This window comes from Ixodes scapularis, unplaced genomic scaffold (genome assembly GCF_016920785.2).
Source record: "Ixodes scapularis isolate PalLabHiFi unplaced genomic scaffold, ASM1692078v2 PGA_scaffold8__174_contigs__length_109621045, whole genome shotgun sequence".
Lineage (NCBI taxonomy): Eukaryota > Metazoa > Arthropoda > Arachnida > Ixodida > Ixodidae > Ixodes > Ixodes scapularis.
The window spans coordinates 105,762,012-105,784,442 of NW_024609883.1; the positions used below are offsets into that span (position 1 = coordinate 105,762,012).

The following is a 22,431-nucleotide window of genomic DNA, read 5'->3' on the forward strand; positions in this document are numbered from 1 at the left end:
CGCCGGGTTCGTTAGCCCCTCCACCTCGAGAAGGAAATTGGGCCAAGTGCATGGTATACGAGAGAGATTATCGCACTCGGTGCGCCTGCCTGGGAGCGCCGTCCACGCCACAATCGCTGGAGCGAGAATCAGAAACATTGAGAGAGAGAGGGCAGCCAAGAGAAAGAGCACAGAATAGTACTTGCATAAAATGTCGCAAATCTGACAAGGCTCGGGGTCAACCAAGTCATAATAAGTTTTTGAACTTCGAACTCGAAGGTCGACAACAGTTTGACCCAAGTTCAACTTAAATTTAACTTTTGTGCTCACGCTCGAAAAAAGAAAATAATTAAAGAGTTTCCGTTATTTTGCAGGGAGAAAATACAATATTTAACGGAGACGGTGAAAATGCGCGGGCAAGCTATAAGAAATAAACTCCATAAAAAAAAAAAGAGATTGAGGAAAAAAATTTACGGAGATGCACACACCTTATCAAAGTTTGAGACGGTGCGCGTATTTGTCCGCTATTTTTATTAATTTTTTTTCCCAGTCCCAGATTCTTTTTTCTATGGATGCAAGATTTTGTTGGGTCTATTGTTCGATTGTTTCGCACGAATAAACTCACTATAAAGTGTTAAAAGTGCATATTGTTGCTTATATATTGCGTAAAAATCGATCATCCTTTTATAATATGTTAAAGTAAAGTAGTTTATAAATAGGTATTATGTTTCCCAAAATTCATAACTGTTGCGTAGAGACGGGGCAACACTGTCCATTAGTCGAACTTGGGGGTTCGACCAAAATTTGCGACGTCCCTAATTGCGAGCGTTCCACCTCACGTTGGACAGCCGCGCACGCCAGACACCATCCAAGCCAATCCGGTCTGAGTGCCACGTGCTATTCGAGAAGGGGGCGTAGCGACGCGTTGGCTGGGACGGTTCTGCGGTTCATCCCAGGAGAGAGAAAGGAGGAAGGAAGAGAAAGAAATGGCGACGAAGGATAGGTGGCGCAAGCTACACCCCGTTTCGGCGGCCATGAAGTGACCCAGAAGGATGGAAAAGAAAGAAGCGAAAAACCAAAGAAAAAGAACAAGCCATCTTTACGGATCTTTGCGCAGATATGCGGATGGCGGTCGACTCCATGTACTATCGTTTCCTCGACTTTCTGCGATTTCGGAACGGCTCATACTATAACGATGACGAAACTCTGTAAGCGATAAGAAAGTACCGTCGCCCTTTTTCTCTTTCCTTATTTTTTGTTTCTTTTTTTTTTTTGCGCCACGTCCGTTTGTGTCTGCGCGGTTCTTATCCGGTGTTCTGAGAAGGAAAGTAAAATTAATACAAAAATAAAAAAGAAACGATATTATGCGACAGGCGTACTTGACTAGGCGCGATATGCGAGGGAGCTGACAAGAATGTAATCGTGCGATTTGGTGATGCCGCGAGCCGCTGCTTTCCCCCGATCTCTTTCCCGACGCCACGACGTCGCCTCCGCTCCCGTCGCCGTCGCTGTGCCGACGAGTAACAAGTGTAAGTGACGTTCGCACACTTCAATTTACTCTATTCGTACTTGGATTAGTGGAATCGGTGTACAATCTTCTTTCCTTTATTTTTTTTTAACGCCGAGTTTAGGTGCAGGTGGTAAAAGAAAGCAGATCTAAATGTGCTCCATTCCACCTCAATTAGTCGAAGAAAGTTATTGGCGTTGAATATCTACGAATTTCCAGTTGGCGGGTTCGAGTCTCGGCCGAGGTGCCCCCGCAATCTGGCTGACGTTGTCGTTTAAAACCGAGCCTTCGGTACTGCGTCCAAAGATCTCCAGTTGTTCGAAATGAATCTCAGTCCTTCGCTGGATCGCGTCGCATGTTTCATTATTTTTTAATCATCCGGCATATTTGATGTATGAAAATAATTTGTGCCGCTTACGATCGCGAAATTCGTCAAATACGGTTTTGAATAGCTCCAGGCAACCCAGAACGGCAGGAATTTGAGCCATTTTTTTCTCGGCATGGTTCTTCAAGTTGGGATGTCGGGTTTTCTAGGGTTGATCGAACGCCTGTTCATGGAAACAAGTTTTAGGGAACGGGCACGTTGTATCGAAACTCGGTTTAGAGAAAACAAAGCCCTAATTTAGAGAAATTCCATTTATCGAAAAGGTAGGTTTAAAAAAAAGGCTTACTGCTTCGCGTGTGAAGCGCTTAGAATGCGATTGAGGCCTGTCCGCGGATTCTCTCATCGTGTCTGCAGTGAGGAGAGAACTTGTATACCATGTGTATGAACTGTGGGACTCTGTCGACAAGCAACAGGCTGTGGTGCGCCAGTGAAGCGTAGCTGCGACTGGAGATCGGTGTCTGCCTCGTTCGATACCGGGACTTCTTTCTGAGTTTTGCGGTTGATTTTGACGCTATCGGAAACCGGAAAAGAAACGTGGTAGCCGTCATCGAAGGTTCTCGAATACGCGCACGTAGACGACTTCCTTCCCGTGGCATTAAACACAATTAAAAAAGAAACTTAAAAAAAGAAGTCTTTTTCAGGGCGGGAAACAACCCCGGGAATGCTAACCGTCCTAGAGGCATCTCGTTTTCTAGGTTGTAGCGGATGTATCGGATGGGCTCCTTGCAGTCAACGCGGCGTAAAGAGACACTCGAGTTCACTGCAGAGATTGCAGAATTGTCTACACCTCGAGCATGATCCGAGCATTTTGTATACGTGCGCTTCGAACGTGTATGCAGACAGTTTGTGTGGCGGGACAAGGAACCCGTCGGGTATTTTGAAAGAGTTTTCGTAGACCGCGTTTCCCATTCCCTAAGCCCTCCGCAACGAAGAAACTGCGCCTGCGCGCCCATGGCCTTGACCGTAGAGTTCCGGCTATCGTAGCGCTTTACGGAAGCAGCGAGTGCAGTTGTAACCTGCTACGGGTGTGGGTTTGGGTAGCGTTGCCAAGTCGTCTCGGCATCACGCGCGCGGAGGTCGTTTCGCGAGCGTTTGGAAGCGTCTCCCGGAATATTTATAACGGCGCGTGCGGATTGATCTATCTCGGGTTCGTCATCGCACCGAGTTCATGGTTATTCCTCTTTTTTTTTTTTTTTTTTCTCGCCGAGAAAAAGAGGTGCCAAATGTGCGTTGCAGAAGGCAGACGCTTGGCACTAGCAGCGAGGTCGAGGCGGCGAGGTCACCGCACCAGTTGCTGATAGGACGTCAGTAGCTTATTGCGGTGTTTGGTGCGATGGAATTGAGGTGTCGCTCGCGAGGCAAAATATCCCCGGATTGACTCGGGGTTTCAACGTTTCATTCGGGTATTGTATTATGTGTCGTTATTCGGGTATTGTATTCGTTATGTTATTCGGGTATTGTATTGTATTATGTGTCGTTTGAACGTTTCATTTAGTTGCGGTCGCACGCACAAAACAAAAGTTTCCGTTCGTGTCATCTCTATTCATGTTAGGACTCAATATACAAAATATCGAGGTAAAGGAGATGAAAAGAAACTATGCGGCCAGCGCTTGTAAGACAAACGTGACGCGAAAATTATGCCGATGAGAGGAGCCACTTTTCGTCGAGAAGGTTCAGAAAAATGAAAGATGCTAAAGGCAGTGCAAGCAGTGGCACGTACTGCAAGCGTTCTTTTCGTTCGGCATTTACTACTTTTTTTTTATATACCGTATTTTCCGGACAATAGTCCGCACGGACAAATTTGCGCTCAAAAATAAGTTTTTGCTTAGATAGTCCGCACCTGGTGCTTAGTCGACACCAAAATTTCCTCATGAGCGGCACACCCTGACAAATGTCTGCTTTCTTAGCTCACAAACAAGCTCGTATAATACATAAATCATCGTTAACATACTCTTTCATTCACAAAATCCGGCTCGTCTCGTCATAATCGACGCTATTGAAAAACAATCCTGTATAGTCGGCGCGCGCAGATAGTTGGCGCAGCCTAAAATTTCCATATTTAAACACGTATAGTCCGCGGACTATATAGCGCGGAAAATACGGTATATTTTAGTGAGGATTATAATCGGACGTATATGCAACTCTTTTAATATAGGCACGTTCGTTGTAATGTGCTACGGAACAACGTTCGCTGTAATGTGCTGTGGATTATGCTGCGGAACAATTAGACTGGAAACAAGTGGTACAATAACTGCATCACGGGGTGAAAAATGAGATACATGCATGGGCTTCGTGTCACGTGACCCATACAGACATTCATTTTCCCCGCTGCGGAAATGTTGACGTCACGTGACCTGATGCTGTAAGGTTTCACGTATGCAACATAGCAATTTGACATACAATTTTTTCTAATGTTCACGCGAGAAAGAAACGCGCCTCGTGACTGTACAAAGTGTCGTTTAACGATGCTGCACACTCTTCGGGGACACAATCGATGCAGTGCGACGTAAAGGACCAAACGCAGATTGGGTGTTGATTTCGTTTTCTTCTGTCAACATCCAATCTGCGCTTGCTGTGTCGTTGACGTCACTTCCCTCTTCCTAGTCTCCTGGGAGTCCAAAAAGCGCAACATAGCCCCCCTGGATTCGCATCTCTCATCCCTCCTCTCTCTCCTCTATCTGACGTCCCCTCGATGCCTCGGTAATAAGGCAAACCAGCCCGGGAATTTTCCACTCCAGCCACGGCCAACACACAGAGGCAACGAGACTGCACCATCAGATAACATCAACATCTATAAAAGGCAACGTTGCAGCTGAAAGGAACGCGCATAAACGCTATCATAAAAAAAAAGGTCTACGCTGAGAATTTGTTTAGTTTTGCGAGTAACCCGGCCAGTCCACTCCTTCTCGCCTGCGACCTGCGCGAGAGCTCCTCGTCAATGGATAGCAAGGTTACTACGGAGTCTCCATTCACATCTGTCCATTGCGGGACGGTAATTAATCGATTGTTTTTCTTTTGTTGTTCTCGAGGCTGCTGTATTACGGTGGTCGTCTCCAGCATGCCGGGTTTCTTTTCATTTTTTTTAAGGACAAAAAATGAACCGAAGCAAGCCAGTCAGACGGCGTTGGACCAGGAGCTATAGCCACAGTCAATACATCATGCAGAAGACACGGTGACAGGACTGTCTGCGGACAAACCTGAAGTATGTTCGAAGCATGTTTTGCTTCATACATACGCAACCCGGATGGTTTTATTTTTATGCTGTTCTCTCGCGTCCTTGATGGCAGCTTCCATGGCCCTTGGTTCAATTTCTTTCACGCGGCGCTTTTGCGGGCCAGTCTGCACTCTTCGCGATCGCCTTTCTGCTCGTAAAAAGCAATTGCGTCCGTGTTCTAACTTCTTTGCTTTGTTTTAATACTTCAGCGGCTTTTCTTTTCGAATGTTTGGGTCCCTGATTTCTCGGTATGCGAACAGCAAGTCGTCTGCTTATTGTTCTAACATAGTTCTAACTTCTTTGCTTTGTTTTACTACTTCAGCGCCTTTTCTTTTCGGATGTTTGGGTCCCTGATTTCTCGGTATGCGAACAGCAAGTCGTCTGCTCCTTGTACAGGAGTTGCCGTGACGTCATAACGACGCCGAACTCTGATTGGTTTTGATTGAAAGGGTAGTGGGTAGACCTCAATGCTAGTTGCCTTGAAGTCTACCCAATATTTTTTTTTTTTTTTGATCAGCCAATAAGAGTTCGGCGCTCTGACATCATCGTAACCCCTGTGCAAGAAGCAGACAAACTTCCGCTGCGCATTGGTTCACGGCTTGCTAGTGACTATTTGTTGAAGTGTTTGATGGTGCATTCTGGTGGACGACTTTCGTTGTTTACCCTTTGGCACATTTGTTTTAGCTTCATCCAACGTTACTAAAACACTCAGTTGGGAAACTCCCAAAGAGACAGCTTTGAAAAAGTGGGCCCAATCTGTCTCCGAGCACCGAGCTAATGACGAACACAACGCCACCATTTCTTCCGCAGCGGCCACTCGAGGAACTGCACGTGACTTCTATTTTGGCTTTAAGAGCAGATACAGCGGAAGAGGTTACAGGGGTGCCACCCCCGCCTCCCCGGCGGGCGCGCCGCGTCGAACTATCCGAAGTTAAAATGCACCTAGGTCGGGACGCGCTACCTGAAAGCCCCGCTGAGGCATGGTTGTATAAAAACAATATCAATTGTGCCGCAAAACCCTGCAAACTAAAAATTTTAAAAACATAACGCGCCCCTCTTTTTGTACTAAACTCCAATAAATTTCGTACAAAAAGAGTCTTTTTCCGTTTGTTTTTACGCAAAAACAGGCTTTCAAAAAGCTCAAGGTGACCACAGTACAGACAAACGATAAAGAGTGGCGCTGTTGTCGCATTTAGCTCGGTCTCGGTGGACGCCAGCGGCCCAGGTTTCGACGGCGAGTTTCCCGACTGAGTGTTTTAGTAACGTTGGCTTCATCCGACATGTGAATACCACCTTCGTGTCGAAGCGGGCAGGGAGACTCTTCAAGCGATGGGCAGTATGATGCACATACGGAATGCAAGCCGGGCGTGTGTGGCTGTGTCCTTTGTTGTTAGATGATCGACGGTTGGGGCCTGTAATCAGATGCTGAAGGGTAGTACGGAGGAGGTCTGCTGAATATTCCGTATGTACATAATACTGCCCACCGCCTGAAGAGTCTCGCTGCCCGCTTCGACACGAAGGTGGTATTCACATGTCGGATGAAGCTAAAACAAATGTGCCAAAGGGTTAATAGCGAAAGTCGTCCACCAGAATGCACCATCAAACGCTTCAACAAATATGTCAAATGCCAAGAGAAGCCAATTTATTCTATTCCGCTCAGTTGTGGCAGCCAACACAAGACGGGACGATGCCTGAACGTTCGCCTTAGGGAACACTTTCTCGAAGTCAACAAGGCGTCATCCGACTCCTATATACCATCCGATTGTTGTCCATGCCCGCACCTTCCAAGATTGCTCTCCTAGCTATGAAAACACTACCGTGCTAGGCTCAGACAAGGACAAGTATGGCCGAGAGATAATCGAAGCATTTAAGATCAAACCTGCCACAGACAATGTTTCCGAGCCCTCGATGTCGTTATCGACGTCAGAGATGGATTTCCTAGCGCCGTCTTCTTCTTCTTCTTCTTCCTTTTCAGGAAGTTAAATGCAGCTATCTTTACTTTTATCTTTTTCTTGTATCTTCTAGTATTTTCGTCTTCACTTAATTATCTCTTTGACCAATGCGGTTCACCATAGTGTAATGGGCATCATTTAAATGTAGTTGCTCATTGAAAGAACTGTGCGTGTCTGTCCCCGGTATATTTTCTGTGTTTTTATTCTTTCCGTGTGAACTGTACTCCATCCAACGCGCTCTGCTACGTGTACATAAACGGTGTTTGTGAAAAATAAAAAGAAAGGATTTCACCATTTTTTATATAGCAGTACAAACAAGCGGGGCATTAGTTTCTGCTAGCAATATTCTTGCATTTAATGGAGCCAGCTGCGTAAACAAAGCAATTTGTGTGAGTTTGTCGAATACAGCAAGTCCCTTTGTTTCTGGACAGCGAGTTCTGCTGAACTAAACACATCTTCACACGTCGCAAAGGTGGCTGGAAAGTACAGGATCTGCAACATCCCTAAGTCTACATTTGGTAGGTCATTTGATTTCTCAGCCCTGATCATTATCAACGAATCTGTCTCAACAAAGTTTTCGACAAGATATTTAGTAGTTTCTTTTTCGGTCGTATACAAGTCTTTGCGAGTTTCAGAAGAGCGTACGCAAATAAATATAGACATTGATGCCGTCTGCGCATGTGCCGAGCCCAAAACGTGTTTTAAATTGTCGCATGCCGACGACGCTATGTTTTTTGCGTACGCAAAGATTTATCGTACGCTGTTATAAAACTTGCTAGTATCAAAAACTGAGGAAATGAAAAACAAAACAAAAAAAGAACACAATATATTGACTAATGTAACTTTCCATATAGGAAGAATTAGGTTAGTTACTAGAAATCCGCGGGTAATTATTGCTGCTCACAAATCATTTACTCGCTCCTTTTGAGATCTCATTCCGCCGTGATATTTTATTCATGTTTTGTTTTCATTCGCCTTTTTTCTGCGGAGCCACGAACACCGACAACGGCGGTGACGTATAGTCCCCGTTGCTATGCGACCTCGGTTGTGAAACGCAATTTAAACTCCATTTAGAAAACTACTTTGTATCACCTTAGCATGGAAGAGTGTGACATGGTTCCAGAACCTAAATATTAGCGCCGCGCAAGTTGTTTTGTGGCCGTCTGCTAGATGTTTTGTTTAAAATCCCGAAGTGATAATGAGGATTTTTTCGAGTGATGGTTTCTTTCATCGATGCAAGCAAGCGCGAGGCGCGTGTGAAGCTATGAACTTCTACGAGCTGCGAAGGTAAAAATATTCGCTGGCGCGGTTGTGAGACAGAGCGTCTCGCAACTTGGGAAATGGTCCGTCTCATGAGATGTGTCATAGCCTCCTAATATACTGACAAAGCCTAGCAGATCGCCACGAAAAGTGGCCGCCGAAATGGAAAAGGTGGAGCTGCAGGATCCTGGTGAACCCAGGATCCTGCAGCGCGACCTTTCGATCCACGTTCTCGGAGCTGGTGTTCGCTAATGTAACTGGTCGAGTGTGCGCTAGGCAATACGCACCAGTGACAATGTTTGAGTGCGGCTCATAGATTGGATCCGAGCACTGCGTGTCCGAGAACGCGGTTGTCCGAGAGGCTGTCCTTGAGGTCGTCCTAGAAGTCTTCCTTGATGTCGTCCTTGAGGTCGTCGTAGACGTTGTCCTCGAGGTCGTCCTAGAAGTTGCCCTTGAGGTCGTCCTAGACTTCGTTCCTGAGGTCGTCCTAAACGCCGTCCCTGAGGTCGTCCTCAAAGTCGTCCTTGAGGTCGTTCTAGACGTCTTTCTTGAGGCCGTCCTAGACATCGTCCTAGACATCGAGCTTCTAATCTTAAAGACCCCAGACAGAAAACAAGCGAGCGCATTGAAATTGACATCAATGGCGAGTCGGTTGCACGACCCGACTGTATCGAAATCCTGGGGCAATACATCCGCAGGGCTGGGGAGTTGGGGCCACAATCAAGAAGCTCGGGGGAACAACTGAGCAAGTGTTCAAGATGATCAGAAGAATAAGAAACAAACGCCACGGATTTGGTGAGAAGGAAGCTTCACGGCTAGTGCAGGCCTTCGTCGTCTCTCGCATTGTTTACGGGACGCCGTACCTCCGCTTTACAAAGGTTGAGGTGGGGAAACTGGGTCTTATAATTAGAAAAGCATATAAGACGGCCTTGGGTATTCCGAGCTCTACATCCTCCTGCAGACTTTTGGAGCTCGGGGCCCACAACACGGAGAAGAGCTTTGGGAAGCTAAGAAGCTCGCCCAAATGAGGCGATTAAATAAAACAGCGAATGACAAGTGGCTCTTGGAGCAGTTAGGCCTCACCATCCCTGGCGGGCAACCAGAGCCCCTAGAAGATTTCACCCCGGACATGAGGGAGAAAATTAGCGTCAGTCCAATAGCACTCCGTACATGATGCCGAGAGGAGGAGAGCTAGGGCTGAGTCCCTCTTTAGATTATGGGACAACGACCAGAACACGCTATTCGTGGACGCTGCCGGAACTCAAGAAGGACATATGGTAGCTGTCGTCACGACACCGGACGGAAGAGTAGTACACTCAGCGTCAATGAAGACCAAAGTCGTCACACACGGGAAGAGGCAACCATCGTCGTAGCCATCATCTACAACCTCCGCGCAATAATTCTCACAGACACGCAAGAGGCCTGTAGACACTTCATTCAGGGCTCAGTCAACACACTCGCCCATCAAATAGTTCGTAAACACCCACCGGAGAAGGTGTTTCTCACCTGGACGCCAGGACACACGGGGCAAAAGGAGAACGAGGCCGCCAACGCCACAGCCCGAGGTCTACTCATTCGGGCCCCCTCATGCCAACCACCGTCTTTGGACATGGCGACCGTAACCCTCGACGAATATTTAAATATATTGAGACTGAACAGAAGAACGTATACCCTCCTCCGGACAAAATCCTAACTAAAGAAGATGAATACATCTTAGGAGACTACAGACAGACACACTGCCCACGTTGGCGAAACTACCCACTCCTGGTCCACCTCACTATATTCCCCCTTCTGCCCGCACTGCCGGGAGAAGGCGGACGGATACCACACAGTATGGGCAAATTTGGTATGGGCATGCCAACACACACCAACTATAGACCTAATCTCACACACGTCAAGGGAGCAGTGGTAGGCCGTCCGGCGCAGCGATGACCCTGCCTGCCAGCATTGGCTGGTGGAGAGGGCCACCGCAGCGTAGGCCAGTGGAATCCTGGAATTGGGATAAACATAACTTCTTTCCTCACCAATTTTTTTTTTTCTGAAATAAAAATGTTTTCAATCGCGGGATCGAGATGTCAGTCGGTGGTCGCGTGACATATTCGTCATTAGAAGTGCCGGCTGCCAGCTCAGTGGCTGTTTGTGGGTGATCCGAAAACGCGCCTTATTTCGACGATGGTACAAGAGCAATCGGGGCTAAAAAAACGCCTTTGCACTTCCGTGCCCGAGAAACGCGCTCTTTCGGTCCAAGTAAAGTCACTGGATCCTGGGAAAGTAACGCCAAGCTCCCCGTGGGGTCGCCATCTTGGTCCGTGAAATGAGCAATTTCTCCTTGACCCCTCCGTTCTTGGTGAGCCGATCTAGATTCGCTGGTGACGGGTAGCTTTATTCAGTCGTTTTTTTTGTATACCGAGATAATGCTAACCACACACCGGCGAAACAAGCGTACACCTTCGTACCACCACGAGATGCTGTGTCGGTGCTTGGAGGCACTGAAAAATAAGTTTACCGTGTTGAAATACGCAAGAAGAACAATACAATTGTAAGAGATCCGTGGAGATGGGCATGAATAATAAGTTGATTGCATACAGAATGCCAAAGACCCTTATATTGGCGAGGAACGCCTCCAGTACGATGATGCTCCATGGTAATCTTGGCGCGACTGGTTTAGAACGACCCTCTGGAAGCTTCGAAGATTTAAATGGACCAAGATGGCGATTTCCATGGCAACGTAGACCGATTAGCCAATCGCCTTGCTAGGTTTGGGTCGTCTGTATGTTAGTATCCGTTTGTGTCCGGCTAGCAGGTAGGGAAGGCAATGGCGCTACTTTCCCAGGATCCAGTGACTTTAGGTCCAAGCAAACATAAGAGCGATGCACACTGCTACGTACTCAGCTTCTGCAGCCTGCTGGCGCCACGTGTTCCCGAGAAACAGATATCTGCATCGTCCGAACCGTTCGCTAGACAGGCAGTGAACCGCGTTTGGGCAACACCACCTAGACAGAAGGCCTCCGCATGGTTTCCTCTTCTTCTATGAAACGTCATCACAGTCGGATTGCGCTCGGTCGGCTATTGGACCCGAGCCCGACCTTCGACGCGCTGATTGGCCACGAGCCGCAGCCGAACACTGACGCAGCACTCGTGCCCAATCTCTCGCCTCGATCGATCTGACTATGATGACGCGTGTGGAGGCCTTCTGTCTAGGTGGTGTTGGTTTGGGTCGCAGAAAAGCCATTACCCAGCGCCCTCAATGGCAAAACGAGGCACTTCATCGGCGGCAACGTAGCCATTCTGTGAGCAGGTCAGGTTACAGTAGGTAGTGGTACGCAGTACGATTTTGCCATGTCCTCGCGCTGCAAAAAAAAAGAAAAAAAAGAAAAAAGAAAACGTCGTCTTTTACTTGTTAAAAAAAAAAATTTAAATGGCCGCCGGAGAGGCCTGCCCCAGGGGGGGATGGCAACCAGCCGGAAATTACGGGTTTGTGCCACCTGATTTTCTTGCATCTGCTCTCTTGTAACGGTAGAAGGGCGTACGCGGAAGGGCATTAAGGTCCATCTATACTCACACGTACGTTCTTATCTTTTTCAGATAAAATGCTGCATATGGTGAAGGGCCAGCGGCTGGCCTTCCTAAGGACTGTGCTGTCCAGGAGCCGCAGCGAGCTTCGACCATGCAGACATAAGGTGACTAGACGAATGTCCCCCTAAAAACTGGAGGCTCCAATCGTCACAGATATTTCATCGACCATGCAATTATAAGATGACTGGTACAACGTCCTCCCGGAGACTGGAGGCTCCTACCCTCACTGATATGACATCATGTCTGTGGCGTGGCCTCACTTCATGTATTGCGCAGCATCGGTGGGGGACAGGAAAAAGCTAAAGTGTACATGCAACAGCGAATAACACACACACGCGTGAAAGGACGAACGCAAAATGCCTGGTGCTCTCAGCCGCCATAGCAGCTACGTAATGACTGCATTGAGCTAGAGTGTACTAGAAGGAACGAGTGAGAGGGAGCTACAGGCTCCGCTCATGCTTTCAGTTGCACCTCAAAATCTATAGACGCTTTGCAGCAGCTGTGCATGGACGCCGCCATAACTGACCTTCAGTTTTTGTTTCCTCTTATTCCGTTTATTTCACTTCATCATTACGATAGCAGGCCAGGTTATTGCCATATTAGATTACACTGTGTCCTTTTCTAAAGCATCGGCCTTTGTAGAGGATCGTAAACTACCGTTTGAGTTGCTGGGAATCTCGGTAGGACAAGAGAAGGTCAGCGATGGCGGCTGTAATTTGGCGCGTGTGTAAAGCGTCTATAAAGCGATCAGGTGGAACCAAGCCACTTTGATCGCAGCGCCACCTTCGCTGCGATCAAGCAACGACACAAGGTCTTAGATTCGAAAAGCGCCAGAAAACAAGGACAGCAGAAGGAATACACGAAACGATGCGCTACTTTCAACCGAATTTTTATTCGGAAAAACAAACATATATATACACACTCAAGTAACCATTTGCTTGTAATTAAACTTGTCGTGAGATGAATTGAAATTCCTTATCTGATAAAAGGACTGAGGAAGTGCTGATACATGCATCGCCCTTCACCCTGATTTTATCATCTGATAAAAGGACTTCCTCAGTCCTTTTATCAGATAAGGCATTTGAATTCATCTCACGAGAAGTTTGGTTACAAGCAAATGGGTGCTTGAGTGTGTATATATGTTTGTTCTTCCGAATAAAAATTCAATTGAAAGTAGCGCATCGTTTCGTCTATTCCTTCTGCTGTCCTTGTTTTCTGGCGCTTTTCGAATCTAAGATGTACCGACTTGCCCAACTTCAGATTCTTCTACAAGTCAAGGTCATATAGGCAATATAGCCCCTGAGGGGCTATATTGTATTTTTTATGATTTTGACGTCAGAGGTAACGTCAAAGCACCGCGACACGACGACGCCACGACGTCATCGTCGACGACGTTACGCGACATCAAGTCGCCGTTGTGATGCGGTCGTGACATCGCGTCGCGTCGAGGAGGACGCCGTTTGGCGACATCAAGTCGCCGTTGTGATGCGGTCGTGACATTGCGTCGCGTTGAGGACGACGCCATTACGCGACATGAAGTCACCGTTGTAACGCGGTCATGACGTCGCGCGCCACATCGAGGACGACGTGAACGTGGTCGTCAAAGCCAACGTTGCCGTGGACGCCCCACGCAACGTCAAACATCGCTATGACGTCACGACGAAGAATAGACTGCGTGTAACGTTGTCGCCTTCGCCAGCATCAACGTCGACGCGCACTCACGACGAAGTCTTGACGTCGTGTAACTTCGTCGACGATGACGTCGATGTCGTGAAGCTGTCAGGACGTCTTCGTCACGTCGAGTCGCGTCATGTCGACGACGACGTCAACGAACTGACCCCAAGCGTCCTAATGACGTTGCATTGACAAGGACGCCGTCATCTTGACGTCCTGTGACGTTGTCGTCGTCATCGACGTCACCGTTGACATCCTCGTCGTGGTCAACGCAGTATGACGTCAGAACGCAGTCTTGACGTCGTGTAACGCACGCTGTCAACGTCGATGCCGACGTTGACGTCTAGGCGTCGTCCTTATGTCGCATGGCGTTGTGACAAGTCAGGTAACGGTGAATTTATGCGCGTGACGCCTGATGTCTAGGTTGTATAAAAAATATAGTCCGGCGTTCTATCGTTTCTATGACCTTGACCAGTGTGCCGGTCGAGCATGGCGTTGAAACGAAGCGGATTTTCATGAAAAGCCACTTCGCTCGTAGCGCCCGAGAGGGCGCTACGAGCGAAGTGGCTTGGATTAGCCGTTTTATCCACATGCGGAGGTATCAAAATAGCACTCCGGTGTCGTTTCTAGTACTCTAATTGAGCATAAATCGGTACTCCAGTGCTCGGTCGTGTACGAATCATGATCGTTTACAAGCGCGTGTCTGTCTATGGACAGAGCGCATGAAAGAACTTCAAAAATAACACCAGAGAAGATCTGCTCGCACTCTTAGTATCTTATCTAAAACATAAAAATTCCTTTCTTGTTCTTGGTCTTTTTTTTTTTTAATTTATATATACTAATGAAATTCTGCCATGGTGCCCGCGACCAATAGACCTATTGCTATATTACCCAAGCATCAAGGAGAATGTCGGGATTGGTGTTCCACGCGCCGCACGTGCTGGCCTCAGCAGTAGTAACTTTTCTAAAGCAAATACCTAAAACAAACTGCATCTTTCACGTGCGTTCGTCAACGCTTATTTTTGGTTATTTACTTCAAATATCTTATACTGGGAAGGCGTACGCATGTGGCGCGTGGAACACCAATCCCGGCATCCTTCTTGATGCTTGGGTAACTTAGCAATATGTCTATTCGAGACAGCGTAATGCACAACCGAAACTTGGCCGAAAAATGCTCGTCAGAGACGCTGCTCAAACTTGAGAGCTACAGGCCTATAGACGATTGCAAACAGCCGTTTCCATGTTCCCGCTCGTGTGAGCAGGCACGTGCAACTTCAAGCCGGCCAAAGCAACGCGCACGCTGCATGTGCTTGTACCAGTCGGGACGCCATGTTTGCAAACGAAACAAGCCTCGATAACAGACGATAGGCCAAGCTGTCTTGTCCCTCGCTCTTTTTCGGCAGGTTTTAGCGTATTGACTAGGTGCGCGAGAGGTCGTTCTTACATCCCATTTTGTTTTCGTTTCTGTATAGACGGTGTCCAACAGTAAGAGCGTTAGATCTTAGGATTAATAAACCGATCTCACTAAGCGTTCCACGCATGCATGATACCGGCATAACTGTACTTCACAAGGGGCAGGCAGCGTTTTTAAGCGCCGTTCACACTCTTGCGACCGAGTAAGACCGAGAGAGACCAGACCGGTTTTTAAGCCTTTTGCGACTTCTTAGGACCGGATGCGCTGCAGCGGAGCTAGTCCTAAGAGATCGCAAGAGGCTTAAAAATCGGTCTGGTCTCTCTCGGTCGTACTCGGTCGCAAGAGTGTGAACGGGCCTTCAAGCGCGATCTAATCCAACGCGTTTTTGTGCGCGCGTAAGCCGTGCGCTTCCCGGAAATTGCGTATTTCGTGACGGTTTTGCTGTTTCCGGTGCGCTTCCCTTACAAAAACGGGTCTCAACATTCTTTTTAATTTTTTTAGACTTCTTATTGACTTTCCGCGATCCTACTGAATTCCTTTATAAACGCACTTTGTTTGGACTATTGTCAAAAAAACTTTCAGAAGAAAAAAATATTGAATTTTTTTGTAGACTTATTTATAAAAAAATTAAAAAGAACTTGTAAAGACGTTTTTCTATAGGATATTTTCTAAAAAAATTCAACAGGAAAAACAATAGATTTTGTTTTGTAGACTTATTTATAAAAAAATTAAAAAGAACTTGTAAAGACGTTTTTCTGTAGATTATTTTCTAAAAAAATTCAAAAGGAAAAACAATAGATTTTGTTTTGTAGACTTATTTATAAAAAAAATAAAAAGAAGTTGTAACAACGTTTTTTGTAGCTTATTTTCTAAAAAATAAAAAGAAAACCTATTGACATTATTTCTTTATAATATTTTATGAAAAGAGACATTTTTTTATTATTTTATTTGGCCTGCGGTCGTGTGCGGGGTCCGATATGACGGATTTTTTTTTTCCTACTTTTTATTGAAAATGTGTTGACTTCTTGTTCACTTTCATTACTTTATTTCGACTGACTTCCTGTTGACATGGTCAACAAAAAGTTTGTTGATTTTGTGTTGAAACTTTTTTTATGATTTTCTATTGACTTTCTATTAACACTACGTTGGATCTTTTTTCTGTTGACTTCCTGTTGAATGTGTTATCAGAAATACTGCAGACGTTCTATTTACTTCGTGTTTAAATTATTCAGTTGACTTTCTGTAGCCAGTGTCAAAAGAAAAGCTACACACTTTCTGTTGACTTTTTATTGAACATAATTCATCTTGACTCAATGTCAAAAGTCACTAAGTTTCTCAATAGTCTCTGACAAGTTGAGAACCATAGGGAGGAGCTTCCGTTCTCCTGCCTCCAGCGCGAGCCTTCTATCCTTGACAACTCTTCGACGTCTCGCGCCCCTCGAGCTCGACTGCGCACTCAAAGCACGACGGAAGGCATGGGGCGCGTGCTGGAGGGCAGGCGTTCGAAAAACACGCCCTGCCGTTCTCACTTTGTAAATGACAATCGTTGCATTATTGACCCTATTCAACTAGTAAAGAAGAGCAAACTAACTATATTAAAGTGAAGCAACCGCCTTGACTGGCTTCGTCCCGAGTGGTGCTATTCAGAGAAGCGATAAACATTTGTTCTATGAGCCGTTTTTGTGGATGTTGTTTTAGCGACTACACGAAATTATTATTAGTTGTACCAATGCTTTTTAGTAAGAGATAGAGTCCGCGAACTTCGAAACACTGTCTTTCCTTGGACAGACTTTCGACGAGGAGACCGGAGACTTGGAAACTTAGTAAGTGCTGAGACGTGGTCACCGGCCAAATGATTACCTTCAATATGTAGGCCATATAAGGCTCTGGTGCTGTCAGCAGGACTGTGTTTCTGGTGTTGAGTGCTTGATAGTGTTTGTGTTTGTTTACATTGCTTATTTATGGGATATGTATGTATCGAAAAGACACTATTCCCTAACGAAATTAAAAAATATATATTAAAAAATTTAGTGTTTTTTTTTTTTAAACGTTAATCTGCGGTTTTGTCAAAAGGAATTCAACAAAATTTATGTAAGAAGGAATTCAAAAGAATGTATGTAAGAAGGAATTCTGAAAAATTTAAGTGGCCAATTTTAACCAGGAATTAAATAAGTTGTCAAAACGAAGTCTAAAAAAAATTAAAAAAAAAGTTTAAAAAGAAATTCAATAGGACTCCAGAAAATTTTCAACAAAAATTCAAAAGAATTTAACTACTGATTTTTGTAAGGGTTTCTGAGTCACAAGCATGCGCGTTGGTTAGGACGGTGCGCTTTCGGGCGAGCGGAGAGCATCTGCGCCAGACGGTGAAGAAACGCGGAGCCGGAACTAGTGCCCTCCACCGATTGGTCGGGAGAGGAGCGCCCTACTATTTCACAGCGCGTTTTCGTACGCGTCAGAAGTTGAAATCATCCACCTTTCTTATGCGCGCGCGGAAGGCGCAAGGTAGCAGTGCGACGTCACGAAATACGCAATTTCCGGGAGACGCACGGCCTACCCGCGCACAAAAACACGTTGGTTTGGATCGTTCTTTAGACATGCGTAGACGCTCAGTGAGATAGGTCTATTACGAGGGTGCCCCGATTGGTGCTCCATGCGTGCAAGCACGTGCAGTGTGCGCGTTATGATACCTTCGGCAGGCTTGAAATCGCACGGGCTTTCCCGCACGAGTGGGGACATGGCGGCGGCAAGTTGTTTTGCTTGCAATCGTCTAAATGACATGGTGCGACATTGATCTCTATTGCACTATAGGCTGGGTGGCGGATCGGGAGCCCGATGGCAGAATCGCCGCCAATACCTTGACACCAGGCAATACACGCGAGTCTATGGGAGAATATAAAAGGAGGAATCTTGAAACTCTTGCGCTGTGCTCGAATTCGAGTATTTTATGATGTGCTGCTATAATTATGCCGGGTGTTTAGAGATCGAATCGGTATGTGTCCAGCGTTCAAACGCCAAATAGAAATATCAAACGTGCCGGAGCACCCACGGCTGAGCTGGCAAGCTTTGTCTCATAGTAAACGAAGGAACTTGCCGTCAAAAAGACCGTCCTCGGGTAAGCCCTGAATTTGATGAATGTCGAAAAAAATCCATGTTGACAGCGGCTTTCCGGGAGTGAGCGAATTCCGCGTAGAAAGGCCTTCAAGATTGTCGTCTGCTAAACCCAACTCATCGAAACCGCCACCGAATCCGCGAGGTCACTCTTGTCTCATTGAGCTGCACTTCATTTCTCGGTAGAAGAGCGTGTTGGTTTAAGTCATGGATGACGAAAGAATAAACAATTAAAACAGGGACAACACAACCACATCTTTCATGTGTGGTTGTGTTGTCCCTGTTTTAATTGTTTATTCTTTCGTCATCCATGATCATTTCTCGCCCAGCGGAGTCACTCTCGACCACAAAACGTTAATTTATAGGAGCTGCGAGGGCTGTCAGTTGTAATGCTTGTGCGCAAGCTATCCGACAGGCTTCCTGAAAACCAGCCAAAGAGTTCCAGTGCCGACCACAGCTTAGAAACGGGGGAAACGGCACTTTTTCCTCGTTTTTTTTCCATAGAGTCCCATGCATTAGCTGGTGTCAAGTGAGGACTGCCAGTGGTATCCCTCGACTCCGGCAAGATAAGCCCCGATCCACGATCTAGCCTACTGCAATAGAGATCAGTGTCGTGCAATACGTGGCTTCTATTGACTTCACATCGGCTTCCCGGATGCTGAGCGCGCCTTCGTACAGTTCGCACTACCGAAATTGTTTTCCTCGGCAAAACAAAATGTAGAAGAGACCACCAGCATGGAACGATGACCTCACGTGAAAGCCTCGCAAAGGTGGAAGATGAACGCCACTTTAACCCTGCAGACGATCGCCATCCGGCGAGAAGATGCCTCCCTGTGGGAACGGCGCGCCCCCCTGGCCCCCCACCACGTCAGGGCCCTCACCAAGAACGGCGTCAAGGTCTACGTGCAACCGTCCAACCGGAGGGCCTACCCGATCCAGGTGCGCTGCTCTTTATCAATACCAACTATGGTCGGTGACAGTTTAAGAAGTCGTGGAAAGCTCCTCCGACCTCTCTCGACTGAGTCAACTCTTTCCTGAGCGCGCCCATAGGCCATTGATCACCGGTGATCGATGGTTGCCGAGCGTTGTCAAGAAATTAAATTTAGTGCGAAGAATAGCCAAAGAACTGTAGTTTCAATTTTAACGTGGTTTTGAGCAGTATCACAATCTGGTGGCCTGTCAAAAATAGTATTGGGGACGGCTCTAAATTCCTTTTCTTTCCACCCGAAAACCGCCGATCGAGACTGGCCCGTTTGAGTCGCCCTCACTGTCTTCTCCGTGGTCACGTGCCGTTTTCTGTGGTTTGGACACAACCATTAAAGATAAAGTCATGGATCTTCGAAGGCACACATTCCATACTAAAAATAAACAAAAATATGATAACCATTTTTTTTTTGTGGCTTCTAAAAAACTGCAAATACGTTGATTGAAAAAAAAAAAAAAAAAAAGCAGCAGGATAGCCACGTGACTTCCATTAACTTTCTCCTCCTCTATATTTGTTCTTCCTCCCATGTCCAGTTTCGATTTCGGTTTTGAGCGGCTGCATGTTTTGAACTCGTTAAAAATACACGTGACGCTATAGCAAAATATTGATTGGATAGTCTTCTGACACCATAATAAATCGCCTGGCAAAAAAAATTTTAAGAAATGCTGTTTTTTTTTTTGGGGGGGGGGGGGGAGGGGAGGGAAGGGGGGAGGTTCGTGTTCCTTTAACAGATGGTTGTCGGTAAGCATCCCTATAATTTCCTATGCTGTCCTGAGCCGGCGTGCACGATTTTGTTCCCAACAAGACGGACAAAAATGCTAAATATTAGACATAATGAAGGTAGAACACAAAGAAAGCATTCTGCTGGGGATGTGAGGTTTCACCAATATAGGCATTCCTTTGTTGAAAAGCGCACGTGTAACGGAGGCTAACTCTCCGACGAACCAAAGCTAGACATCAGTTACACTATACTAACCTTCACAAGTAATAGGCATGGGTGGGGAGCACATTTTATATATTCTGTATTCTGAATTTTTCTTCTGTTTGTCATTTAATTTGAATATCTGTAGAAGTGTTCCGCACGTACATGGTATTTTCGAACAATACAATTTTAAAATCTTTTTCTCCCATTATACCAATCTCGGTTTCTTTTGTAAGAGCGACTAACTGTCCACATTTTCATGTTTCATTTTGCTTCACAGGCAAATTAGTCGGAAAAAATAAAAACGTTTGCACGGATTTTTTTTTTTTTAATTACAACTTTTTTCGGCGTCGGGAAAGAGGGAAAGCTGGAGAGGAGGCGACCTGCTCTCCGACGTTCGCTCTGCTAGTGGAAAGCGGTGGGATGAGCTTCCCCCAAACTCTTGCCTTTTTCCCCAAACGTCATGATGTCTGGTTAGCGTCAGCGTCGCCGCACGCGCGTCTCGCAGCGTCTCACAACGAGTGCGACGCCTGCACGCCGTGACGCCAACGCGTCTGCCGCCTGGGGCGACTCGGGGATCGATGATGCCATATGCGGGCCTTGTCTTCTAGCTGGATCTGCACGAGCGGCTCCGCTCCCGAATTCCCAGAGAGCCTCACTAACGCATCGTGTGTCTGGCGTCACGAAAATAAAAGTAGATCTGCCTTTTTTTTCGTCGAGCCAGCACTTGAAAAAGCTTTGGAACAACCAGCTTTGGCTGCGCGTGACTTCATCCCACTCGGATGGCGCCAACTCAGCAGCTGGGCCCTTCCTTCGACTCAGTAGAGGCCTAGCCGAACACAACTGCGATGACGTCACGATGCTAGGCTATTCCAGGTGGGCCGAGCATCCACAAGGACCAAGCTCCGCCCGGTGCCTAATGCACCTCGATACAGTAGGCACTCGTTGCTCTTTGTGGCCGGAGTCCCTTCTGCAGTCCTTGTGTACAGTGTACATGACAGTGTAGCAAAAGATTTATTGGGTAGTCTTCCAACACCAGAATAAATCGATTGGCAAAAAGGAAATGTGTGTTTGTAGGGGGGCGAGCATACAAACGTTTGAATGCCCCCCCCCCCCCCACACACACACACATATACAAACGTTTGCAACGTTTATATGCGGAGAACCCGGCCATCTCAAGTGAAATTGTTCTATTTCTTTGTGTATCTGTGTGTCAAAGGGCCTACTTTTGTTGAATAGTTTCGGTGGGGTTCCCTCCTGGCCCTACTGATATTGCATTATGCGACGATGTGTTCGGAACCAAGTGGCTTAGAAATTGGGTCACCTTAAAAAAAAATAATATATATATATATATTATGTTGTGGACGGCTTTTGGAGAGGCATTAAAAACGTTGTATGAAATAAATATTCTTAGCTGAGTTGTTCGAGGTTGTGTCTGTCACCTTTATTGTCTATTCTAGATTTTCTGCAAGTTCCTCCCGTATCATGGTTTAAACATCATGACTAGTACTCATTAAAGTGTCAAAACCATAACGGGTAACATACTTTGTTATTAGGCAGTTTTCATAGACCGTGTTTCCCCCTCCGCTAAGCCCTCCGCAACGAAGAAGCCGCTACTGCGCCTGCGCGCCAATGGCCTTGACTGTAGAGTTGCAGGTATCGTAGCGCGTTGCGGAGAGCGTTGCGGGACGGGAAAAACGATCTACGAAAACTTGCTTACTTCGAGTAACAAGCAACGTAGTTAGGTTACATCCTCTTCCCAAGACTTAAATAAATTAATATGCTTCAATTCTTTTTGTGTTTCTAGGTGCCAAGTCATACTAATTATTTCACTCATCCCATACCTTCAAAGTGTTGCCTTTTTTTCCCCCATGCGAACACTCCCACTTTCTTAAAATGTGTTGCTTATGCGCACCTGTAACGCCAAAACAGTGGATAGTTTCAATTCATAGATAAAAAGCAATGTTTTTTTTTTTATTTGCAAGTAACCAGTAACATATTTCGTTAGATTCTCTGTAACGCCTGCAACACTGGTGCAGGCCTACGTGAATGCCGGAGCGGAGGTGACCGAGGACATCAGCGACGTTCCAGTCATCATCGGCGTCAAGCAGGTGCCCATCGACCAGCTACACCCGAACAAGACGTACGCCTTCTTCTCGCACACCATCAAGGCGCAGGAGGCCAACATGCCCATGCTGGACGCCATCTTGGAGCGCAACATCCGCCTTATCGACTACGAGCGCATGTGCGACGAGAACGGGGCCCGCGTCGTGGCCTTCGGCAAGTACGCCGGCAAGGCGGGCATGATCAACATCCTCCACGGGCTGGGACTCCGGCTGCTCGCTCTCGGACATCACACTCCGTTCATGGTGAGCTCATACTCGGGGCAAAATATGCCGCGTCACTGGGGTGTGGCAATGCGGCCGATGAACAAAGCAAGCGGCAAACAGTTAGA

The 22,431-nt window shown here is 46.7% G+C and overlaps 1 protein-coding gene across 2 annotated transcripts in view; it reads left to right on the top strand.

The window, feature by feature from the left end:
- LOC8031023 (alpha-aminoadipic semialdehyde synthase, mitochondrial) overlaps positions 1-22,431 on the top strand; it is a 97,061-nt gene that overhangs the window by 44,673 nt on the left and 29,957 nt on the right. Inside the window, exons 1-4 of one of the 2 annotated variants that reach the window (XM_029979350.4) lie at positions 1,355-1,508; positions 11,883-11,977; positions 18,871-19,008; positions 22,016-22,345. In XM_029979350.4, coding sequence (XP_029835210.2) covers positions 1,415-1,508; positions 11,883-11,977; positions 18,871-19,008; positions 22,016-22,345 — 657 coding nt within the window. In that variant the 5' untranslated portion in view covers positions 1,355-1,414. Of the gene's footprint in view, positions 1-1,354; positions 1,509-11,882; positions 11,978-18,870; positions 19,009-22,015; positions 22,346-22,431 lie in introns of those variants that run through there. The other variant, XM_040207517.3, reaches the window with a different exon arrangement.